Source organism: Cinclus cinclus, chromosome 10 (assembly GCF_963662255.1).
Source record: "Cinclus cinclus chromosome 10, bCinCin1.1, whole genome shotgun sequence".
NCBI lineage: Eukaryota > Metazoa > Chordata > Aves > Passeriformes > Cinclidae > Cinclus > Cinclus cinclus.
In genome coordinates this window covers 16,295,409-16,319,265 of record NC_085055.1, presented here as the reverse complement: position 1 = coordinate 16,319,265, position 23,857 = coordinate 16,295,409, and the positions used below count along the sequence as shown (strand labels likewise).

Below are 23,857 nucleotides of genomic sequence, written 5' to 3'. Positions count from 1 at the left end.
TGAGCTGGTTTGATATCCTGAAGTAGCACAGTGATGTTCTTCACGGAGCTGTTTTTACTGATACAGATTGGAGGTGACAGCAGTAGTATAACACTAATACCAGAAAGCATGTGTTTCTGAATTGTTTGTATAGTTAACCGGTACTATTTAAGATTGATTTCTTCAAACGGTGAGTTTCCTGTTCTTCCTTTCTCTTGCACACTGCAGACAAATTTTCCTTCAAAGCTACCGAGGAATGCTAAAATTGTAAGAGCTGTTGTGCTTCACACTTCTGAAGTGGAGTCAGGCAATCTTTGATGTTTTCATTTTTTCATAACATTAAAAAAAAATCAGATACAGGGGGATGCTCTTCTAGTATGATTACCCAGTTTTAACATACCCGCGTAACAGTTGAAATCAAGTGGGGAATAAAATCCAACAACACCCCAATCCCTGACCCGTGAAGTTAAAACTCACCTGTGGCCTAATGTGAAGTTCACTATTGTTTTGATGTATCTTTATTTCAAGCTGTGACATCCTCTTACTTTTACAAGTACAGTGATATTAAATATTTATGACTATTTCACTTTTCCTACTTCAATTAGTGTAGAGGTATCCTAGTGTTTTGAGAGGCAGTTACAAATTACTGTCTGTTATGAGAGAGATTTGACCTAGCCCCTTGGGTTCTTTCCTGTGAAAGCTGTCTCATTTATTTTGGGATAAGGTGGCTAAAATTGTTCTTGGCACATATTGTTTAACGTGTTTATTTTATTGTGAACAGTAATTGTTGTACCCTTCAGAATACAATTTTCAGTTTTAAGTTGAAATTTTTAGTTTAAAAACTTTCTTTAGGTGGTACCTAAGAGAATTAAAAATCTAGAAGAGATTTTCAATTTTTGTCTGAAGCAGATATAAGAGGCAGAATAACTTCTTTATTCTCACAGAAAACTTTGCATGAAATTTAAAATGTTACATAATAAAAAGACTGCGATACAGCCATTTATGAAGCCATTGAATGTTGATACTTACTTGAAAGTTGAACGTTAACTTTGAACTGTCTCAGAGTTACTGACTTACATTGTTTTAAAATATTTTTATTATAGATCTGTGACTTCTCTCACCACATTCTGAAATGCTGTGTCTTTTCAGTTCACCATTTAGTATTCCTTTGTGAAGGAAAGCCATTTAAAGGCACATCTGATGAATCCACAAATTGTTCTTTATGAAGCAGTTAATTTTATAATTAAGTCAGAACCTTGTCTTTGCTATTAACTATTTAATTGACTAGCATGCTTATTAAATATAAACAGAATGGTCCATTATGTTTCAAAATTTTAGTTTATTTTTTCCTTGCATTGGTTGTTTTTTTCTGTTAGGCCTTTCCCCTACCCTTTTCCAAAGTTTGAGGGCCAAAGTTAAAGTGTTTACACTTGGCTCCTGCTTCCTTTTTTGCCTCTTCTTTTGCCCTAAAAATACTGTTTCTGCTTTGCCTGGAGAAGCCTTTGTATCCTGGGACTGTATCTTCACAGACAAGTGGTGTGGGCCTGTCCAGGCTTATCTGTATTGTGGAATGCTTTGTGCTTAGCATCTGATACTCACCCTTTATGTTTCAAGTGGTTTTGACATTGGCTAGCTCTAATCTGGACATGTAGGCTGAATGCACATTATTCTTTCCAGAGTGTACTTGGTTTTGCATAAACATAAATCAAAATTTCAGGGTAGTTATGTCTGTTTTAGGGGGAGCAAGGGTACAGGGAGAGTCTTTTCCTCTAAATTCAAATTGCAGCTATAGGAAAAGACAGCAGAACATTTAATTTTAACTGATATTTACTAAAATATTTACTTTATTAGATTATTTTTTTAGTAATGTGAAGTTGTAATATTTTATGGTTGCCAAGCGAGTGAGGGGGTTTGTCACAGTAAAAATAAGTTTAAGTGCTTTTTACTTGGTTAGTACAAAACAAACAAACAAATTCCAAGAATATTAAGTTCAGACATTTATCTTGAGTAGGTGACAAAAATGTAGACACGTGGCAGTCTGGATGCAAGACAAATGCCCATTTCAAGTCTGTTCTGGAAATTTGTACATTTTGAAGTAGGTGGCATGTTTTCAAAAAAAAAAAAAGGAAAAAAGAGCTTCATTGTTTCAAGCCTCATTAGACTTGTAATAAACAGAGGAGGAATGTATGAACAGTTGAAAGCTCTATATGTTTTAAGGGAGTTGCATTCCAAAATATATATTCTCAGATAACTACTGTTCTCTTTCTTGTATCTTTTTCCCTCTGTCTCAAACACATAATGTGTTTTGGCTGGCATATTTAGTTGTTCCCAGTAATGGGAATGGTTTATGTTAACTAGTACTGCTGTAATCATGATGGAAAGCATTCCCAGTCCTTTTCCATGATTATTGTCTGGCTATGTGCTGGATGAAGGTTTTTTTTCTTAGATGCATGGGTGTTGAAAGCATTTAAAGTGTGAATTTAACGGTGTCAGAAGCAGAGATAGAAACTTTAAAACACAAGACTATTTGGCAGTTTGAACAATATGGTATGGCAAGATTTTTACATTTCCATGTACCTTGCGTTTAAAGGATGCTCACTTCTAAATTCTAATCGTTTTTGTGTTGACTGTTTTGTGATGAAAAAGATGTAACCTGTGTACAGAAGACTGTAAGAATATTGGGGGATGTTGATCTACCTGATATCAGAGCTAGTGTGGAAAAAGAGAATTACATTGATTAAACTTTGGATTAACAGTTTGTTTTTGGTTTTTTTTTTGGGGGGGAGGGTAATGTTGACTTTAAAGTCAAAGACTGACAATGTAATTATCAGCAATGACCAATTTGCAGTTTAAGAGTTTGGTTCATTTGAGCTTTGTGAGGGCTACAGCTGTGGTCTCTGCAGTTAAATTGTGATCACTACAAAACTGGTTTTGGAAGGCATCAGTATAGGAAGTTACATGTTCAAGAGGCCTGGGATAAAGTACATTTCTGTTGTTTTCACTCTTTTGGACAAGGCTCAGGCATTATGTAACATCTCCATGATAATAATGTGGGAAAAATGTAGTGACTTTCACTGTAATGTAGCAAATACATTTTACATGCATTCTGGTTTACTGCAGTTGTTTTCAGGATAAAAAAACCACAACCAATTTGGTTTTTTCTTCTGTTAAATTGCTGTAATAAGCATAAGTGTGATTTAAAGAGAAATACAGGGACTAAAAAAAAAATACTTAATTGTAAGAAGTGGTATTAATTAATTCTCTGTGTGAACTAGCATGGAACTGTGTGCTCCCCTCACTTCAGGATAAGCAGAGAAGGTAGCCTGGCCCCTACCTGGTTGTCTTTGATGTTCCACCCTGTGCAGGTCTCCCAGGTCCTTTTGCTGTTACAGGATAACCTCATCCAGAGGTGCTTTCCTTCTTTTCCATGTGCTCACTGACTTTGTAGAATGCAGCCCAATCAAATTATTAAGAATACTCTGAATACCTGGATAAAAATGTTTAGTAAAGTGTTTGCAGGCATAGCAATGATGTGTAGAAATGTGAAACTTAGTAAATCCTAACACATATAATGGGGAAATTTAAATTTTGCAACTTGAGCTCTCCTTTATAAATGTGCCATTTTACCTCCTGTCCTTTAGATGAATTAAGATTGTTGCTTGTTTATCTAATGAAAATGTGGAAGAGGAAGAATTTCATATGAATTGGAAAGGCATTTAAATAAAAAATTAGTATGTTAACATCTTTAACAATTTTGTGTATAGTGGAAAAGAAAGATAATGGGATGTTGAAATGAGAATTTTGTATATATCTCAGTATTTCAGGCAGTTTCATTTGAAACCCGATGGCAGTTTTGAAGAGTAATTGTACTTTGCTAGTTCTACATAGCTGATACTTCCACGTGGAATAATGTGTTGTGTATCTTCAGTAGCTCTGCAAAGAAGGGACACCCTGGAGGGGAGGAGGGGCTGTGCTGTTGTTGGGGCCACCTTGAAGAGTTTTCAGAGGTAAAAGCAGGGCTGGGGTAGCCCTTGGAACCAGCCTGAAATCCTGGGTCTCTTCCTGTCTTCCACAGGAGGTTCCAGGCTCTGGAAACTCCACACTCCTGTGCTGTGTTATCCAGGGCAGCTTCCTCCCTCCTCTCTTGTCTGTTCCTGTCAGAGTAACTCTGTTTCTAGCCAGATCTATTTATGTAGCCCCCTTTAATCCCCTGGGCTTTTCTGGCGTAAATAAGGCAAAGAGAAAATTTTTGTTATAACTTTTCAAATTTTATATGCTGGTTTTGTATATGATTTCCCCCTATAGTTTTTTCCATCGCTTACTTCTAAACTAAATTCTTTATTGTCATCCCTGGGAAAGCAGTAATAATTTTCAAATTGCATCTAGTAGTACTTAGCTGTGTCTCTGTTCCTTTTTTAAAAAATGTACTTTTTAGTCTTCAAGCTTGGCTTGTTTTGAATATTTGTAAAAGTTAGAAAAATAGTCATTAAAAAAAGTTAAATATGTGGCAAAGTTAGAAATCCTGGAAACAGAGACTCTAGAGAATAATTTTGAACTGTTTTCCTTCCTGAAATCTTAATTATTCTGAGTGAATCAGAATTAATGAAAACATGTCTAGAATACCCAAGTATTTTTATAGATGAAGTACAGCCTGTCCAGGGATATGAAACAGAGGTTGCAGACTGCTTTTTGTCTCAATACTTGTCTGGATTATGTGTATAAATCTCTTTTATTTTGTATTTTGTATCAGTTTACAAATTTTGATTTTTTTTTCCTTACTTGAGTTTTTGTTCTGATATGTGAAAGGTCTCAGCTGATTACCATGATGCATTTTTTGTGCTTAAAAACTCACAAAAACCAGTGATGATCTTCAAAACACCACAACACATATATAACAAGTTATCTTTTTTCTTTCAGAATTTCCAGAACTTGTATGGTTTTGAAATTGAGCAAAAGACTGGAATTTGGAATAATCTTCACATTTCTTTGAATAAGAAGTAGCAATGGAACGAAGGCAAAGAGGAGTCAGTGCTGGACTGCTTTTGCTGCTTTATCAAATTTCTCAAGTTGGACTCCAGAACATTCCTTCTGTTACCCTTGGGGTACTTGTACTGAATATTTTTCTCTTTCTGAATCCTTTGAGGCCACTGACTGAAGTGTGTCTCAGTGTAAATGAAGCTGTCCACAGAAAGAACTGGCAGCGTTTGCTGCTTGCTCCTTTCCACCATGCAGATGATTGGCATTTGTATTACAACATGATTTCCATGCTTTGGAAGGGCATAATGCTGGAAAGAAAGCTGAAGAGCATATGGTTTGCCTACATAATTGCAGTATTTTCACTACTGATTGGAGTAGTTTACATAGTGTTGGAACTCCTGCTTGTGATAATTTTGGATGATCCTTCCTATGAAATGAATTGTGGTGTAGGTTTTTCAGGTAAGACACAGATTTGGTCCAATTTACATATGTAAAGTTAATATGTATAGTTGCTGTATAGCAGTAACTGTTAATTACAGAAAGAGGATAGTTGTACATCTGTGTATATATATATATATATATATATATATATATATATATTTCTTTGTCCCATCAGTATACTTATCCTGTTTTTTTAATTTAAAGCATGTTGTTCTTGTGACTGACTGGAACTTTACCTGAGAACATGAAAGTATCAAATTGAAGTCTGAACTCTTAATTTTATGATGTCATATAAGCATTTCAGTAGTGCTCCTTAGGTAGCTTTTAGAAAAGCCTATCAGCTTAAAATTACTCATGCCTGTCTTTGGAGAGACTCCCCTAGATTTGCTTCTGCTAGCAACATCCAAACACTTGATTTTGGTAATCTTCCTTCCAGTAATGATCTTGTCTCTTTTGGCAGATCATTTTCAAGTCAATAAACTCTTTCTCTTTAAAAAAATCTTCAGTCAAGTGGAAAAGCAGCCCTGCATTTCTAGATGAGTTGGGGATTTCCTTGCTGCCATTGCAATGTAGCCTTAGAAGGCAAGCACTCTTTTTCAGCCTTTAAGGAAGTTGCTTCAACACCTGTGAGGTTTTCTTGGGATATTCCAGTGGGTAGGAGCTGGAACATTCTTGCAATTGCTCCTTTGCAGCTCCAGCTGTTTTCTGGTCACCCCCCTTTGGTAACAAGACTGGCCAGTTCTAATATTGGCCTTTCTGGGGGCTGTAAAGGCTCTGAGTGCAGCCCTTACCCTGAATGGTTTTTGGCTGCCTGTGCCAGCCTCAATGTGTCCCTGTTAAACCTTTTACTTGTTAATTTGTCGCGGTTGTTTTCAGACCACTGTGAGTTTTCTCTTGAGAGGAACTTTTCCATAAACATTTCCAATAAGTTCTCTGAATTCATTCCATCATATTGGCTGGTGGTTGCATGATAAAACAGTTGCTGTCAGTTAGAAATTAATATTATTTACCGTGATGAAAGGTGATTTATCCACTTCTTTTTTTTAGAAACAAGTGGTTCTGGAGTATGTGTAAGATGGTTTTCCATTATTCAGAATTTGCATCTACTGTTGAGCTTTACACCTATTTGTTTGTCTTGTTTTCAGTAGTGGCTTTTCTCAAGTCACAGAACATTTTTTTTGAGTTCACTAATTTTGTCAATTATTTTAAATAGAACTCCCATATTAAAATATGTTTGTATTGTGTTGAATACCTGAATAGCTACAGTGAGCAGGCACATTAAAAAAGCAGCTTAGATTTGGCTGTTATACAAATACATAATTTTTGTACCTCTTTTTTAAGTCACTGAAAAGTATCGCTGAAGAAACAGAACTGTTATAGCATGCAGCAGTATGCTTTGTGGTGGTTTGAAACTGCACGGTATTTCAAACTGTTTGCATTTCTTTATTATTTGTCCATAACTATTTCTCTCTTCATTTGATTTCTTCTTGTTTGCAGGAGTCTTGTTTGCTTTGAAAGTTCTGAACAACCATTATAATCCAGGAAGAGTGAGCAGTGTCTTTGGATTGCCAATATCCAGTAAATATGCTTGTTGGGTGGAGCTGGTGGCTATTCATTTGATCTCCCCAGGGTAAGTGCATTGAATATTTCAAAGAATGGAGAAGAGATTTGGGCTATCTGGAGTAGTTTGAAATGTCTCATGAGATGTAAGTAGTGGTAGCTGGTATCCCAGTGCAGTGTTGGGCCTGCAGTCTGCTTTTTCCTTAAAACCCTCTATTTTAAGTACATCTCAAAATCCTGACATACTGTTCCCAGAAGGTGTAATTGAGTATTTGAGGGAAGATAACAAAAGTTGATGGACAAGGAAAAGGGCTGTGCCTTTTCAACGAGGTAACTAAACTACTCTACCATAGTGCCAAGGGCTTCATTAGCTGAGCATTAGCTTTATTCATTCAAGGACTTCATTAGCTGATCCACTGTTTGCTTGCCATTTTTGTCCTAGCCCACTCTGGATTAGTCAGTCCTGCTTATGATCAAACTATCATCCAGTATTCTGCCAGTTTTGTCACTGTCAGTGTCACTGTCCTGCAGTGCTGCTGGTCGTCTTCCTCAGTTTCCCTGTGTGCTCTGTGCCAGCACAGTTTCTCTGTCTCTACATCTGGGAGAGCAGGGCCTTGCTTCTTTGGTACTTCATTTTTGTAGTCCTGTTTGCAGATGAGTAATTTTCCTATGTAATATTTCGTAACTCTGAATCACATTACTGAATATATGCAAAGTACAGACACAAAACCTATGAACTATCAAATCACAGTTTATGTACAATTTCCCACTTTTCAGAAAGATTTAAAAAAAAGAGCTCAACAATACTGGGATATTCCTTGTCAGATAATATGATATAGCTGATAGAACATTTCCGAGTGCAGAAGGAGAATTCAAATATTGCTTAGGTTAAGCACTGGTTTTATTGCTTTATGCCTGGCTGCTCAACTGACTGCAGTGAGGATTAAAGACAGAAGGGTGCTCTGCCCAAATGCAATTGTAATTGTGAGCTGTGTGGCATTGCTACAAGGATAAAACTAAAGCTTTCAGTGCATTAATTTTTTTTTCTGAAAAATATAAACTGTTGTTTTAGCTGAACATAGGTTTTATTTGGTGATATAACACCAAATACTGTTTTTTAACAGTACTGATTAACAATACTGTTTTTAAATTAAGGAATAGTGGAAGAGCATTATGTATGAAGTAACACCATATCATGCTGTTTATGGTAGAGAAAAGTATTATTTCAGACATTGTGTGCTGTTCTTTCTCAGTTGCATTACTGTAGAAATGTCTTTGGGTAGAGAGCGGGTAAGAAATCCAGAAAGAATATCAACAAATATTTCATAACTTCATGGAAGTTTAGATTGCTGACTCATCTAATCCTGTACAGAGGGCAATTTCACAGCACTTAAATGATAATGGGGGCTGCAGAAAACAAGTAGTGATCTGCAGAAATTCATATCCTAGAACACAACATATTTAATTAGTAACTGCCAGCTGCCTTGCAATGAACCATAGCAATTGTAGCTCTCACAGCATTGCTCTTAAACACTCATCTGTGTGTTCAGGGCAGGTTATAATATTTGAAGTCTATGTTTAACTGGTTCCTTTTGTAGACCAAGTTGCATAATTTAGTTTTGAATAGATAAGAGGTCAGTAATTGGGGCAAAAGTCTGTCCAGTCAGAAATCCATGTGGTAAATTTGGACCTGCCTTATTGGACTCATGTAGCAGGTTCACTTGAGAATACATAACCAATGAAAGATCCAAATGGAATATTGAGCCTTTTGAAAACCTTGACCTGTGTGCTGGGAGAGGATTTAGGAGTTCACTGATATCTTATTCCTTTCTTTCTCATTAATGCTTTTGTTTCAGAAAAATTTTAAAGTGCTTTCAGTACCCGTCTTATCTTCATCTTTTATAAAGGATATTGAGATGTAGGCTTTGCTTAGCAGTCCTTGGGATTATCTGTTTAATGGAAGAACAGACATGTGAAAAGTTACTTTGTTTAATCTGTGCCTCTTCCAGAATTGGGCAGATATCTTAAGTCGTAGGTGAGCCAATATCATGTTGGTGATTTCTAGAGGAGGTGATTTTTAAGTATTTTTTATTTTCCAAGTCAGGCATGCATATTTCATAAATTTGGAAAATCTGTTCCAGAAAATCTGTTTGGAAAATTAGTTCCTTACAGATACTTTATTTTGGTATCTATAAATCTTCACCTCAGCATGTATCTGTTACTCTTTAGGGAGTTGTTGGTTACTGGTGAGAGAGAACTGCAGCTCTCCATGGCAGGATACAAGTTTGTGGTTAAGTAGGTGGCAACAGAGTGAATTTAGATTTGATCTTTACCTCCCTCTAGTGACACGTGCATTTTCCTGTGTCCTTTTACCACTGATGCTTGGAAGTTGTCTTGGCTTGAGTGCTTGTGCCATCATCTGTATAACTCCTGCAGATCACTGACCTGAATGTAAAAATTGATGCAGACATTACACTTGGTACATAAAACATTTCATTTCTACTTTATAAAGGGAAAGAAAAGGTAATTTTACCTCATATTATTTAATTTTTTTTGACAACCAGTATAAATGAGTCATTTCTAATTGCATATGAGGAAATTTTAATGTTTAGTGTATTGGCTTCTGTAACTTCGTACTAGAGGTGAAAAATTTGCAACTAGTGTTTACATTTACTTGAATTCAGAAGATTATCTTAATTTATGTTTAAACACAGAAGAGTTTGACTCTTATTTTTAATGTTGAAAATCGATTTTTAAATTTATAGAGCACCCCATAGTCATGTCAATAACTGGAGCAAATCTCCTTATTTGCTGTAAACATATGCTTCTGGGTTGATTTCTCAAAATACTCCAGAGTCTTTTCATTCTGTATACAAATGGTAATGATATTTTTAAAAGAAAATGTTGGTATGCATAGAAAAGAATTTGGATCTTAGCATTTCAATTGTTCTTTCAATTTTGAAGGCAGTGTATTACAAAGATTGCAGTGGATCTGCATTCATGTTTCTTTTAGAATAATTGTAGGATTGCATGGATAGCCCAGTACAAAGTATTGTGTTTGTGCTTTCACTCAGAACTGTACATGGTTTTGGTAAGGTCTACCCAGACATTACAATGTAAGTTGCTTTTCTAAAGCTTAAAACCAGTTTACTCCTTTGGAAGTCTTGGAATGCTTTTAGGGAAAGCATATTCTGTAGTAACTAAAATGATCTCTCCAATTAGTTTTTTCAGGATATTTGTTAAATAGTTTTCTAACTGTGTAACTCCCAATTTTAAGGTAGTTATAAAGAAAGAAAACTTGGCATTATATCCTTGCAGGCAGGTAATATCTCTGTGCTTGGTCTCACTCAGGGACTTTCTCGGGGAAGTCTCAGAGACTTTCTCTTTACAGCAAATTCTACACTTTCACTTTTGTATCCCTACCAGAAAAGGTCTCCCTTTCCATTACTCACAAGATTTTTTTTTATTTTCTAGGACCTCTTTCGCTGGGCATCTGTCAGGGATTCTTGTTGGATTGATGTACACTATGGGACCTCTGAAGAAGATCATGCGAGCCTGTGCAGGTATATAATTTTGTCGAATTTACAAAATTTGCGTAAGGAACAATTTTATTTTTAAAATTCAGTAAATCTTGCATATAGAAATTCAGCCCATTCCAGCAAGCTTTTAGACAATTAAAGATATACTCATTTTATTAAAGTGGAGGCGGAAGAAAAAATGAAATTGTTTTTCTTAAATATGGATAAGAGCAATTAAGAATAAATGTGATTTTCAGGTATTTTTACATAGAGGAATACATTTTTCTCTTATCTTTAAGTTTTTATTTACTTAATGAACCTTCCAATGAAAATGTCACTTCAAATAAAGTGTGGTGAAGCCATAAACATATGTCAGAACAAAATGTTTCCATCTTGATTTCTACTGTTGTGTCAATTCTAATGGAAGTCTACGGTTTGCAAAAGGTGGTGGGATGCATAGGAAATTGTTACTGGATTTCTCAAGTTTTCCAACATTGTGTTATTACAGCTTTTCATATTGCAGTGATAATTATTTTTTTAAAAAAGATTATAGCTTTAAACATCTGTAGTCTTAAAAATTGGTTTTATTACAGCCCTGCAAACTTTTAAATGAACACTCCTATAAATGTCAGCATTTTACTGAAGTCTAAGCCCTGCCACAACAGCTGTGCTGGGGTTGGTTGGCAGAATATTTGGCTTTTTATGTCTGACTGCTTGATAGGCTGAGTACTTCATTCACGACTGTTCCATCAAAGTGAACATGGATACAGTGTTTGTAATGTGGGGAATTATTTGTTGAAATGTGTGTGCTCTCACTGGGGCTGGGATCACAGTTTGTGGATAGTCTGTAGGTCATGTACATTCAGCAGTTGGAAGGGAAAAAAGGACACCAAAGCATCAGCTTTCCTGCCTTGCTGGAGGGAACAGACGTCAGGTGTCCTGTTGGTTTAAGGTTAACCTTGCATGATTCTGTGCCACGGGGGAACTGCCTGATGATTTTAGAACAGGCAGGCATCAGCTCAGCTGCCAGGGCAGCTTCAGGGTCTCCATGGACTTGGCAGATGCAGCCCTGACTGGCTAACCTGTTCTGTTCTCCTCACTGACCCTGCTGTGGTTTGGAGTTGGACTGGGGACCTTCTTCACCCTTCCAGTGAATTTCTCTGGGATTCAGTGATAACTTCACAGTTCTGTTAGTGAAACCTGCCCTGGAGATAGGGCTGCTGTGCAGGTTCTGTGTGACTGACAGCTGCAGGAAGCAGTGTTCAGTACATGGGCTTTTTTTTTTTTTCTCCTGTGTAGCAAAGCAGGAAAAATGCAGTGTTGCTCCAGTCCTCAGTTTTTTGTGCATTAAACACTATTACTAATGAATACTCTCAGTAGAGAAATTGTTCATTTTGTTCTGGGGAGCACTTATAGGTTGGTTTGCTTGCTTTTTTTCTAGTCTACATGGATATGTTGCTTGAAGATGGGACTCTGCTATAAAATCTGGAACATACAAACTTGCAATAGTATGTTCTCTCACTGATGCCAAAACAATCCACAGATACCCATGACTGATTTCCTGCCTAAAACAAACCCTTAAAGAAAGGGTACTTTAAATCTGAATTTTGTGTTCTGTGAAGAAAATATGATTATTCTAACAGTATATGCATTATTATTTTATTTAGCTGGCATTTCTTTCTTCACTGAGCCTGACAGGCCAAGGGACTACTCTTCAGGTAAGTACTCTTGTCCACTTAACCAAAAACTTATTCCAGCTTTAAAAATAGTTTTTTTGCTAATGATTAGAAAACCTAGAGGAGAACTATGTAAATGGAAACATACACAGTATACAAAATATTCTGCACATGTATACTTGCTAAACTTATATTACTTCTCTGAGCATGTCTCACCTTTCCTCTTCAGGTGAGTGTGTGGATGGATTTTGTACAAGAGGCTTAAGCCTCCAGTTAAGGTCACGACTTCCTAAAATGCTACCTCAGGGAAATATCATCCTTTTTGCACAAGGCGTAGCAGTGGGGAAATTGTGTCTACTGAAAGCAGCCTTTTGGACCTTGGTAAATATGCCCTCATCTGGCAAATTTATCTGTTTCATTCTAGGGTGGTTTTTCCCTTCTAAAAAGGGTCTTCTTCCTTTGAACACTCTTTGTATATGAGGCAATTTACATGCAAAGAGCCCCTCCTCAGCAGACTGAATTTAGGCTATCTTCAGTTTATAGATGGATGGTTAGAATGCTGGCACACATTTGATTTACTTCTCCTGCAGAACATTGAATCATTGCATGTGGAGTGTACAGAAATAATAGGTGGAGTCCTTGTCTGTGAGGGCCAGGAGAGGCTGGGAGATGGGCTCTGGGTGTTGGATCTGAGCTTAGGAATGCATATCCTGGCATTTCTTACCTCCTGCAGTGATTTATGCTCTTTCCTAGGCATCTGTGGGAAGAACAGGATAAATTCATAATGATGGCTCTCTCAAATATCTGCCAGTGTGCAATGGTTTGTGGCTTAAAGATGTTCTCAGCAGAAAGTTTTATGGGAGAATTTTGTCTTTAATAGCCTGTGGTAGATCCTTCTTCCATCAATTTGTCAAAAACTCTTTGAATCGACATGAACACTTTTAACACCTACATCATCAGAAACGACTCACAGTTTGTTACCTGGTTTAGAATCTGTCATTTTTTGGTTTGGCTTGAACCTGCTAACTGCTAATTTCATGTGATGCACATTAATTCTTCTTTGGGGAGGGAGATTAACCTTCATTCTTTATGTACGTCCTTCCTTATTGTTTTTTTTTAGGCTTCAGTCTTGTACTTGCAATGGTCATCTTTTCCCTCCATTTGGAAAGCAGGAATCTGTCTGGTTACTTAAAAGGAAACTATTTCACACGTTTGATCTTTCTTACTGTTCTCTGATGTTTCATCAGGCAGGGTTTTTTATTTTGTATAGTCTTTTATAACTGAGATGTGCCTACTTTGAGCCAAGTTTATAGCTGCTTTTATTCTCCCTGATGGATTTTGTCTTCAATGATCTATCTCCAATTTTATTATTACATTAAATAGTTCCCACAAGCAGGATTCTGGGCATTTAAGTATTTTTGAAACATCTGTTTTGTAATTCCCAAACAAAAGATCTTAGCCTGCTTTCCTCAACAACAGCAACAGGGATTGTTCCAACTTAAAGGTATATTTACCCAGGGTTTTCATTACTCTAATTTACTCTAAAGTCAAAAACCATTTGATCTAAAGGCCAGTAAAGAAATAAAACAATTCCTACTGTGAAGTGAAATGAGAGGTGAGCACAGCGTGTGCATCAAGCACAAGTTACCTGTTCCCATGGCTGGCAATCCCAGCCCAGGGAAAGGTGCTCACACAGCTACAGGTGCTGCCCAGCCCAGCTGCTCACAGCCACTGAACCTTCCTCCAGTATCCCAGAACAGCAGGGTGGATAGAAACTCAAACGATTTATACTGGAAGAAGCTCTTTAATACCTAATGAAGATAAGACTTTGTGCTTGGCATTTCAGTTCAGTGATCTATTACAGCCCCTGTACAAACACCAGCTGTTGGGAGCTTGGGTCGGTGTGTACAAGGCCACCCTTGTGGAGGAGCAGCAGAGATTCTGAGCAGCCCTTTCTGCTTGTTTTCCACCTCTTTTCAAGTGGGGAAAATGGAAGATATTTCATGTAGTAGATCTGCCATGATGGGGAGGGGAGAAAAAAGCTTTAGTATGCTGACAACAAGGAAGTCTGGGCTTTTTTTGGCATGCTTCGGGCGGTCCCCAAATGCTGTTACTTTGAGTTCTTTTGACAAAGGAGAGATAGATGGAGTTAACCTGAATTACCCTGTCTTCCAGTTTCACCTTTAAATACAACCCCGTAATTTTTGCTTTCTACTAAATTCATTTGTCTAAAATTACTTACAGCTGCAGTTAAGAAACTGTATATTTGTTATGTTCATTCCCTGTTCATATACTTTGTAATTGTCTTTCATCCTATTTGCAGAAGTCTTAATGGAAGATTCAACCTTTTGCTTGGTGTATGATATATGGAATAAATTTGGCCATCTGTGAATGAAGAAAACTTGTTCTAGTGTCACAGACTAATGATGCATATCTTGATTACTTTTTCATTTTCTGGCATTGCTGATTTATTATTATGTGCCTTTAAATACCAATTTAAATAGAAAAATAGATGAAGTTATGGTCAGAACAGATTTTATGAAACAGCACAAGGAAACAGCTTTAAAAGGAAAAATGTTTTAAGTGTAATTTTAACACATTTAGTATTTAGTAGCTGAATTAGGTTTTCTCTAAGTGCAGTTCATGAATAAAGTATTAGGACATTTATTTTGATTAATAGGAACACCTTGAACATATCAATGTTACCAAACTGTGTCTCATTTTAAAAGATTAGAGCTTTCTGAGCACTTACAATTTGCTGGCAGTGTGAAACATAAAACACAGAAAAAACTACAGCAATAGAACAAACCTAAAATACAGCATCCTTTTGCTTTCATCAGACAATTTCATGCTTTTAGTACCAGGATTTTTACACTCTTCATGCATCTAGTTTTGAAGCCTCCAGAAGATAAATTTATAGTTGAGAAAATGTTCATTCAGATTAGCATAAGGCAGAAGAGAATGAGGGGGGTATATGAAGATTGTATCCAAACTGTACCAACATAACATCTAAATGCTGTCCCTCAGATTTCACTGCAGGTGTAGGAAAAATCTTCCAGTGTCAGTTGTGTTCCAAGACAAGGAATTGGAAACAAAATGTATGTATATAATGTGTATGTGTACACATACATCTGTGTGCACGTACATGTGTGTATAAAGTCAATACAGGGATATATGAAAACACAGAGGAATATATATAATTCTGTGTAGAATTTTGTGCAGTTACTCTGTTCAGTTTTTCCTGCTTTTCCTGTATAATTTTCAACACAGAATACTGCTGGTTTTATTTGTCTAGAGGTTCTAGAGCGTGGGATATTTTTCTTTAGCAAAATCATTTTTAAAAGAAAATTATTTGTCCTCACTTTGTCATCTGCATTTATTATTAACCACAGAAGCTTCAAAAGTTTCACCTGGAATTGATAGAACCAATGAGGGAACACAAGATGATGTTCACATTGACGTTAATAATCCGAAGAAAAAGGAAATGGCTTGCTGTACTTGTTTCATAAAAAAATATTTCCACTTTTCTCATTTTGAAAAACCTTTGTGTAATTTTCTCTTGGTTGGAAGAAACTGGGAACCTTTCTGTACTTTGGTTCTTCAAAATCCCTTGTTCAGCTGTCTGGAAATGAGCACATAACAAAAACTTTGCATTTTGAAAATACAGAAATGGAGTAGAAAAATAGGACTTTTCTCCATAGTTTTCCTCAGTTGAAAAGTGTGACTTTTTTCCATAATTTTTCTCAGCTTAGGTTTTCTGTGCTCAGGCAGGATCAGACTGTGTTGTTAACAGGAAGAGAGTCTTGCTCAATTCTCTAGCTAAGTAGTTTGTTTTTTTTTTTCCTTTTGAATCCCATGTGTTTGGGTGGATGATGGCCTGTGCTTGGTTTTGGGCAGCTTTGCAAAGGCCAGAAAGGATTGTCAGCAGTGAGTGGGACACTGATGAGATCTGTGCTGTGCTGACTTTTTGCAGGGCAGGTTTAGCTGTGCCAGAGCACAACATGAGCTGTGTACAGCACTGCAGGAATTTGCAGGAAACTTTCCCTGTGACTTCTCTAGGTCTAAAGATGTTTTATGGGCCCTTGGGGAAAGGGGAAGAGGGGTGGGGAGAAAAAGCCTGAACAGTACCTGGTTTGTGTTCTAGTGATAGCGGTAAGGTGTCTGAATATTGATAACTAAATGTTAAAAGGAGATGATGAAAACTGTCTTTCAGTTTCTGTGTGAAACTTAATAATAGCAGTTCTATGGCATTGACTTTTAACAGTTACAAAAAATTGAGTGCTTGGTCCATCGTTTTTCTGTTGGCCTTTTTTTTCTCCTCTTACCGTACCTGTGGCTTTGTAAATTAGAAGTTAATTCATGGTATATATTGTATAAGTAATTGAACCCTAATAATTTTTTTCCCAAATTAAAACAATTTCTGGAAGAAAGATAGCAAGAAGATAATATCTGAGTTCCCACTTGCTGAGTAGCAGCAATTTATTTTATGTTTTGATTCATTTTGCAGAGTATTATGGCTATTATCCAGATTATCAATACAGAACTCCAAGGAGCTACTTTGATTATACAGGTGGGCTCACTGAAGAAGAACAGCTTGAAAGGGCAGTGCTAAACAGTCTTAATGAAAGAGGTAGGAATTTTGTTGCATTTTTATCTCTTTGTTATGATTCATACTGAAAGGGACTCAGGAGGGAGAACAAGATGGATTCCTCATGACTTATTTTTGGATATATCTTGTAATTTTGGGAAGGAATGCATATAAAATGAGTTTTATTGTATGGGATATTGTCTGTTTTACTGTCTTTTCAAGATTATATTTTGCATCATTTTAAACATCGTGTTTGAGAAGGAAATCTTTCACAGCTTTTAACACTAAGCATTTTAAGATATTACTTGAAAGAGTGAGCCATTGCTGTGGAGTTTCTTGAAACTATCAAGAAAACAATACAAATAACAGTGATAAGATTATAATATAAATAAGTAGACAATATGCACTTTAAAAGCTGACATGTATCACTGTGAATGAAACATCTGCAACTTTCATTTGTAGCCTTAAATAATCTCCAGCACTCCAGGTAAGATGTATTTTTTTTGTCTGCTTGTTTTTGAACAAAGGTAAGTTTTGTGCTGTAAGAGGGAATATGTTTTTTTGGAGAATATCCTTTGATGAGACACAAGGATGAATTTCAGTAGTACCTCAGTAGTCGATTGCTGTGGGAAACCAAGTTTCACTTTAACCTTCTGTGCCAAAAGCAGCATTTCTTAACACTCTGCTAGTGCCTGGCTTCAGTGCTGGTTACAGTTTTTTAAGCCTCACAGGCAAGTGAAGCAGGAGAAAGTATCATCATGTATTGTTTCTGGTATAATTTGGTTTGATCAAATATCCAGGGATCTTGCTTTATTTTGCACCTCTTTCTTCTACACTTTAGTTTGGACAAGTAAGACCTAAGATTTGAGCTCTTAAAATACTTCCTTAAACAAGCTGTGTAAAGGTTCAATTTGCCTACAGGCAGATGTCTTATTTCACAAAGAACATAATACAGAGCATGTCACTGATCACACCTGTTTTAGGGACACAAAGGATGAGATTAAATTTACTGTGCTAGTGGGTAATTAGGATATTCTTCCCTGTCAGTTAGTTTGAAAAATAATTAGCTTGAATGAGCAGTATCCTTTGAACATGATACATTTTCCCTAAAGCATGAACATTCAGAGATTCTTGCAATTACATGGATGATGAAACAGGTACTTAACATGACAAAAAATTACATAAAATAATTTGAAATAAGTTGTAACAGCAGGTACCACAATCAATTTAGGGCTCTCTTATTAATTTTTTTTTCCCCAACTATGACATTTAAACCATCACAGCTGCTCTGTAACTTGGACAGCAGAGTACTCCAATCATTTAAATTGATTAATAATTTTTTTTCATCCTTATTTGGACAAGTACATTTATTATGGCCCCTAGGCTACAGAATGTACCATTATGGATACAGAACACTGATCCATTCCTATAAATTGATGTGATAGTATCCTGCTAAGCTAATAAATAATACAGAATTTCCTGGTATCAGCTGTTGTCCACAACTGAAAACTAATGTGTATTAAGACATTCATTGAATTTAAGCTCAGTAGATAGTGTTCTCTAAACTCTTACATGGGATCTCTAAACCCAACCTAAAGATACAGCATTTCTGTTTATTCTACATTCAGGCATTCCTGAACTGCAGATCTGGTTTTTTGCAATATCCTGAAAATTTCTATAATAACAGTTAGAGACTAGTGCAAGAAAAGAAATTGCTAGGCTTGTTTGAGATCTGTGGAGGCATCAATTTTAAGACTATCAGACTATTTTAGTGATTTAGGTGTCTTTGCTGAAAGAATCTGATACTTAATGTTTTCCATCTCAGTTGTAGTTATGTTGTTGCTTCAAACAAGAAACCATTTGAAGAACATTAATTGTTTTTTCTCTCCAGAGTTTGTTGGTTTGGGGTTTTTTTTGAATTTTTATTGTTATTCTCATAATTTTATATTGGTTTCAAATTGTAATAATTCTTCCTTTACTTAAGAAAATAATTTTGGTTTTAAGAAAGTCATAGCCTTTGATATTTAAACTCCTTTTACTATGAAGTTCAAATATATGGCTGACATTTTTGTTTAATACTGGTATACCAGCCACCCTTAATGTAACCCCAGTATAACTGAGTCTCTGATCTATGTGTGCTTGCTATTCTGCTCAGAAGAAATATCTTGATTGTGTGGGATGCGGGTTTGGATTTTTGTTGTGAGATTTTTTGGGATTTTTTTGTGAGTTGAGCATTCAAGTGTCTGACTCTCAGCGTCAGTAATGTTAAGAATCTTTTATAAGCTGGTGTTTCTCCACAAAAGACTAAGCTTCTTAAGCATGGAAGTGATAATCTTTATAGTTTGTGATTGAAGAGAAATACCTACAAGTATCAGGTGTAGACATTCCTGTTACATTTTATCATGAACTGTCTATGCATTTTTTTGCTTTTGATTTGAAACTAAACCAGTAAATATCTCTCCACTCAACATCTTTTAGATGATCAGATATGGGCTAGTCAGAGCCATTTGGAGCAGTTAGGAAATACCTGGGCATCTGGCTTACCTGTTCCCTGGAAGGGTTCCCATGTCTGTTTCTTGCTACTGAGACAGGACATTTGATTGGAGTCTTTGAAATTTGCCAGCCCATGGAAGATGATAACATAAGAATGGAATTTATGTGAGGAAACTGGAGAAATGCTGTATATTTTATTTCCAGTGTTCTGTCCTTTCCACAGTTATAGAAATGCAAGTCATTGCAGTTGAATTTGGTGGTTTTCTGTAGAAATAAATTGAAGGATGTTGTATGCTCAAATATGCAGTGCATTTTGTTTGAGATTAAAGCTGAAATTTCATTTCATGAAATCATACGCTAGGATTTATGCTTTGAGAGATGCAGCTTTTGTGATAGATTTCCTTTTGGTTGATTTTTTTTTTCTTTTGTTTGAAATGCATACTGTGGTACCCAACACATCTCTTGGAAATCCCATTGAGTGGACCTCATGTTCTTAATGACTTTCTAAAAGTGCAGCTTGTGCTCTATGCTCTGATCACTAGCACTTTCTTAAGCAAATTGCTGGGAAGATGAATCAGTGAATTTTTGTCATTTCCACACAAAGTTTTGGTACCAGTGTAAGAAGCAAACCACTTGCAACAAGAAGCATAATCAGAATTATTTTAGAAATATTTAGTGAATTCTCTTCCATTTGTCTCTTCATACGGTGGTTGATGTAGGATGTTTGCTGAAAGTTAGAACCAAAAAATTCCCAATTCTCTTTGCAATGGTGGTCAAAGTTCACCAAAATAGTTGAATGAACCACTGAGCCTTTCACCATGGGCTTCTCTTTCAAACCAGAACTACAACCAGTTAGCACCTCTGAAATACTATGGGGTAAAGACCAGTTCTGCAAAGCAGAAATTTTTGGAAATGCTGCCTAAAGGGTTGGCTTCCTTTGCTCTTTAGGCAACAGTTGACAGTGATGTAGCTGGGGACATAGGTTCTTGCTATTGCCACAACGGGTTTTGAGATTAGAATTTATTCAGATTTTCATGCTGAAATTTATACGCAACACTGGGTGGTTTGTTCTGGGAGTTCATAAACATGCAAATACACCTGCAGGTACTGCCAATACTTTTGGATGGTTTCCTTCTTGCTGAAGACAATTAAAATAGGAGGAAAACTCTAGAAACAGTTAAATCTTGGATGTAGCTAGGGGTGGTTTGCATGCATATACACATTACACCTATTTTAAAAGCATGGCGTATGGAGGCAAAGACCTCTTGGTGTTTTGATCCCCTTGGTGATTTGTATCCAGTGATACAAATGGGAGTGTTTTCTCTGACTTCAGTGCTCTCTGGAAATAGTTTTTTTCACTCAGTAACTTGAACTTCTTCATAAAGGAACAAAAATGGTTCCTTTCACAGTGGGTTTGGCAGGGTCACCTTGCTGGAGAACATCACTTCTGCTTCCCAGCTCTGGGCATCATTAGGAGCTGTGTGTGGGCTGCACAAAGGCATCCCTTACCCTTGGAGAAAGTGGGAGCTGCTGGGCAGGGGCTCCAGTGTGCACTGGTATCTCCATCCATCCATCTGGGTTTCTCAGGCTTGGCACTGGGAAAAGGATATTGTTCAGAGTTCCTTTGTTGCTGTGGGTCTTTGTTATGCAAGCAGAAATGCAGTAACGGGAAAGCAAAGGGGTTTTTTATATTGTGAGATTCTTGCAAATGTTAACAAACTTAGCCTGGGAATGTTTTTACTGGTAAACTAAGGTCAGTGAATATTCCTAATTTTAAATTTACCCATAATTTACTGTTCTAACTTTGGTTTATCATTGGACTAATTCTATTGATTATGTATGTAGTTTACATTTTTCTCATTGGGACCATTTAAAAAATCATGTTCTGAATGCTTTTTTATGTCTGACTGAATAAATTAGTCATTTTCTAAGGAAAAGCATACCTTGCTATTTCCAGCTCAACAAAATACTTCCACTGCATTAGGATAAATACACAGCTCACCTGAAATTCTTCTATCTGAAATTATCCACAGCTTTCTTACTACTCAGGAGAGGAATAGTTGTCTGTGTTAGCCTAGGGACTGGTTAAATAGCATGTTTATATAGGGTTTCTTGAGTTGGTTAGTAAATTCCTTTCAATACTTTGGAAAGAAAGGCATAATTAATTTAATATATTAACCATTTTCAGTTAATGAGTTTAGCCTTGTTTTAGGTGAATTAACACCTGGAGAATTATTAAATGGTTGGGAAATGCAGTGACATTATTTTATGCCAACTCTCCTGTAGTATTTTCAGTATCCAGCTAAATGGTAGCTGGAGGTAGCTGTAAAACTAATCCCCTTAATTCTTTGCAGAAGAGCATCAAGTCTAGCAGTGGTCTCTGTCCTCTTCTGCATTGTAGCACTGATTATTTGTAGCAAATGGATGGTCTGAGTGTGCAGCAAGATTTTGGCTTATGAGGTGATGATTGATGGTTTCTAAAAACATTACCAGTATGCTTTTAATGACTTGTTACTTAAAAAGAGTTTATTTTGGTGATACTGATTCAGGAAAGATGAGATTTTGAGGATGATTGAAATAAATACAGAAATCCTCAAGTATGAAGTGATTAAAGAGTAAGTCTTTAGTCATCTCCTTTCCTAACCAAAACAAATTATCAGACTTTTGGGAGGGAATGGCTTTGTGTATTTCTCAATTTTACCATCTCCTTTTAAAAACAAGAGAGAGATGGAGACTGTTCAAGATTGTTCTGGCTTGCTCTTGTAACAATCCAGCTGTGTCTGGATTCATTGTATGTTAACTTTCCTTTTAAATTCATTACCCTCTGCTACTTTCCTGCTAATTTGATTTTTCATTTGTCAGCTGTTCCAAAGCATAGCACAGAAACAGTAGTTACTTCCATTTCTCTTCTTTACCAGTTTAAGTCTGTAGATGGAAGAATAGTTTGCTTCATAGCATGACAAAATTCTTTTCATACATTGACAGAAACTCAAAGGGCTGTGTTAGAAACAATAGCAAAGGCTAATGAATGTGGTCTACTTGGAGCTGAGTAGGAAAAAATGGGGCAGTGATAAGTGCTAACAGCCAAAGCTCTCAGACTGTATAGCATGTCTGCATTTTGCAGAGGGAAGGACAGGAAAGAATAAAAACAGTTTTGCCATTTTATATGTTTTATTCAGTTGTTGTTTCTGTCTGATAGTGAAACACAAAACAGGGAAAAGTTTGATGTGTTTTGTGTGTCTCAGCTCTTTCTGGAAGCCTCCTAGTCCTACTGAAGTATGAAAGGAGGAAATATGCCTGCACTGCCTTTCCTTAGGATTCTCTGTACAGCTCAGTAAATCATAAGAGTTTGATTAAACCTAAAGACTTGACTACTTATTGGCTGGAAGAGATGAAATGAGTAGAGCAACACTGGGCTATTGACTTTGGCTTCTTGCTGCCCTCCAGTTTGCTGCATCTAACTCCAAATGTATCAAAGATATCTTTGCATGAGCAATCCAGGGAGGCTGTGCAGTCTCTGTCCCTGGGGGTGTTAGGGAAAGGCTGGATGTGGCACTCAGGGCCAGTGTTTGCCTGACAAGGTTGTTTTGGGTCATAGGATGGACTCAGTCTCAAAGGTCTTTTCCAACCTCATTGATTCTGTGGGGGAAAAAAAAAAAAGGTTTGGATGTTTATAAACTAAGAGAACTCTTATTTTCTCAAATAGGACACTTTAAACATTGGTGTTTTTGCATTAAAAAGCAAGGCAAATCACCTGTTAAAAGTAGCACACTGTGTGTGATCTGTAGCACACTCAAGTGCTATACTATTTATGGAAGAGATAATTTATATGAAATTTGTATAAATGAAAACCAAGCAAGTGTTGGAAGTTATGACATTTGATCAAATACCCAGATCTGTTTTGGTTAGCTGTATGGTCCTTGCTGGACCAAGGGATTATGCTGTCTATGATAACCTTCTACAGCAAAGCCTCTCTAAAGGTAAGAGTATTTTTAGAAATGAGAAGTATCTGTTCTTTCTATGGGTATTTGAGTGTTTGTATAGCTGGGTTTTTGTATGGATACCACATTCAGTAGATCCAGGACAGATGGTGATAGTGAAAATGGTAAACTGTTCAGCTGAAGTGTTCTAGATTCTTCTTTAACACAACTAAAGCTAACATGAAAAAGAATACAGCCATACTGTTTTGTGATACCTCTGCTGCTTATTCGCTACACTCCTCTTATCAGACCTAATTGCATAATTCTACTAGTGAGACTTTCACAGTTAGGTAGCTTGATATATTCCTCCTGAATTTTACAGAAATTGTCTTGCAAATCCTATTATCTGACCTAAAAATAAGGTCATAACTTCAGAGAAGAGGAAAAATCAAGTGAGAACATTTGATGTAACACTTCTGTGGCATTGCATTAATACAGGTTTAGTTACATCTGTTGCAAATTACAGTAATTTTCTTGTTTTGGTCCAAAGTGCTTTAATTGTGAACTTTAGTAATGGAAGAAATTCCTACACAGAGTGACAGGATGGGAACGGGGGTCTCAGTCTTTTTTATTCACAGAATGTGGTTCTAGTTCACAATAAAGTTGTAAAATATGCCATGAAATCTTAATGTTTTGTTCTAAGTT

General features: G+C 36.5%; 1 protein-coding gene across 4 annotated transcripts in view; it reads left to right on the top strand.

Moving 5' to 3' along the window:
- RHBDD1 (rhomboid domain containing 1) overlaps window positions 1–23,857 on the top strand; it is a 28,409-nt gene that overhangs the window by 769 nt on the left and 3,783 nt on the right. For 2 of the 4 annotated variants that reach the window (XM_062498978.1, XM_062498979.1), the window contains exons 2-6: window positions 4,897–5,415; window positions 6,895–7,027; window positions 10,432–10,520; window positions 12,143–12,193; window positions 16,659–16,781. In XM_062498978.1, coding sequence (XP_062354962.1) covers window positions 4,983–5,415; window positions 6,895–7,027; window positions 10,432–10,520; window positions 12,143–12,193; window positions 16,659–16,781 — 829 coding nt within the window. In that variant the 5' untranslated portion in view covers window positions 4,897–4,982. Of the gene's footprint in view, window positions 1–897; window positions 5,416–6,894; window positions 7,028–10,431; window positions 10,521–12,142; window positions 12,194–16,658; window positions 16,782–23,857 lie in introns of those variants that run through there. The other 2 variants (XM_062498977.1, XM_062498976.1) reach the window with 2 other exon arrangements.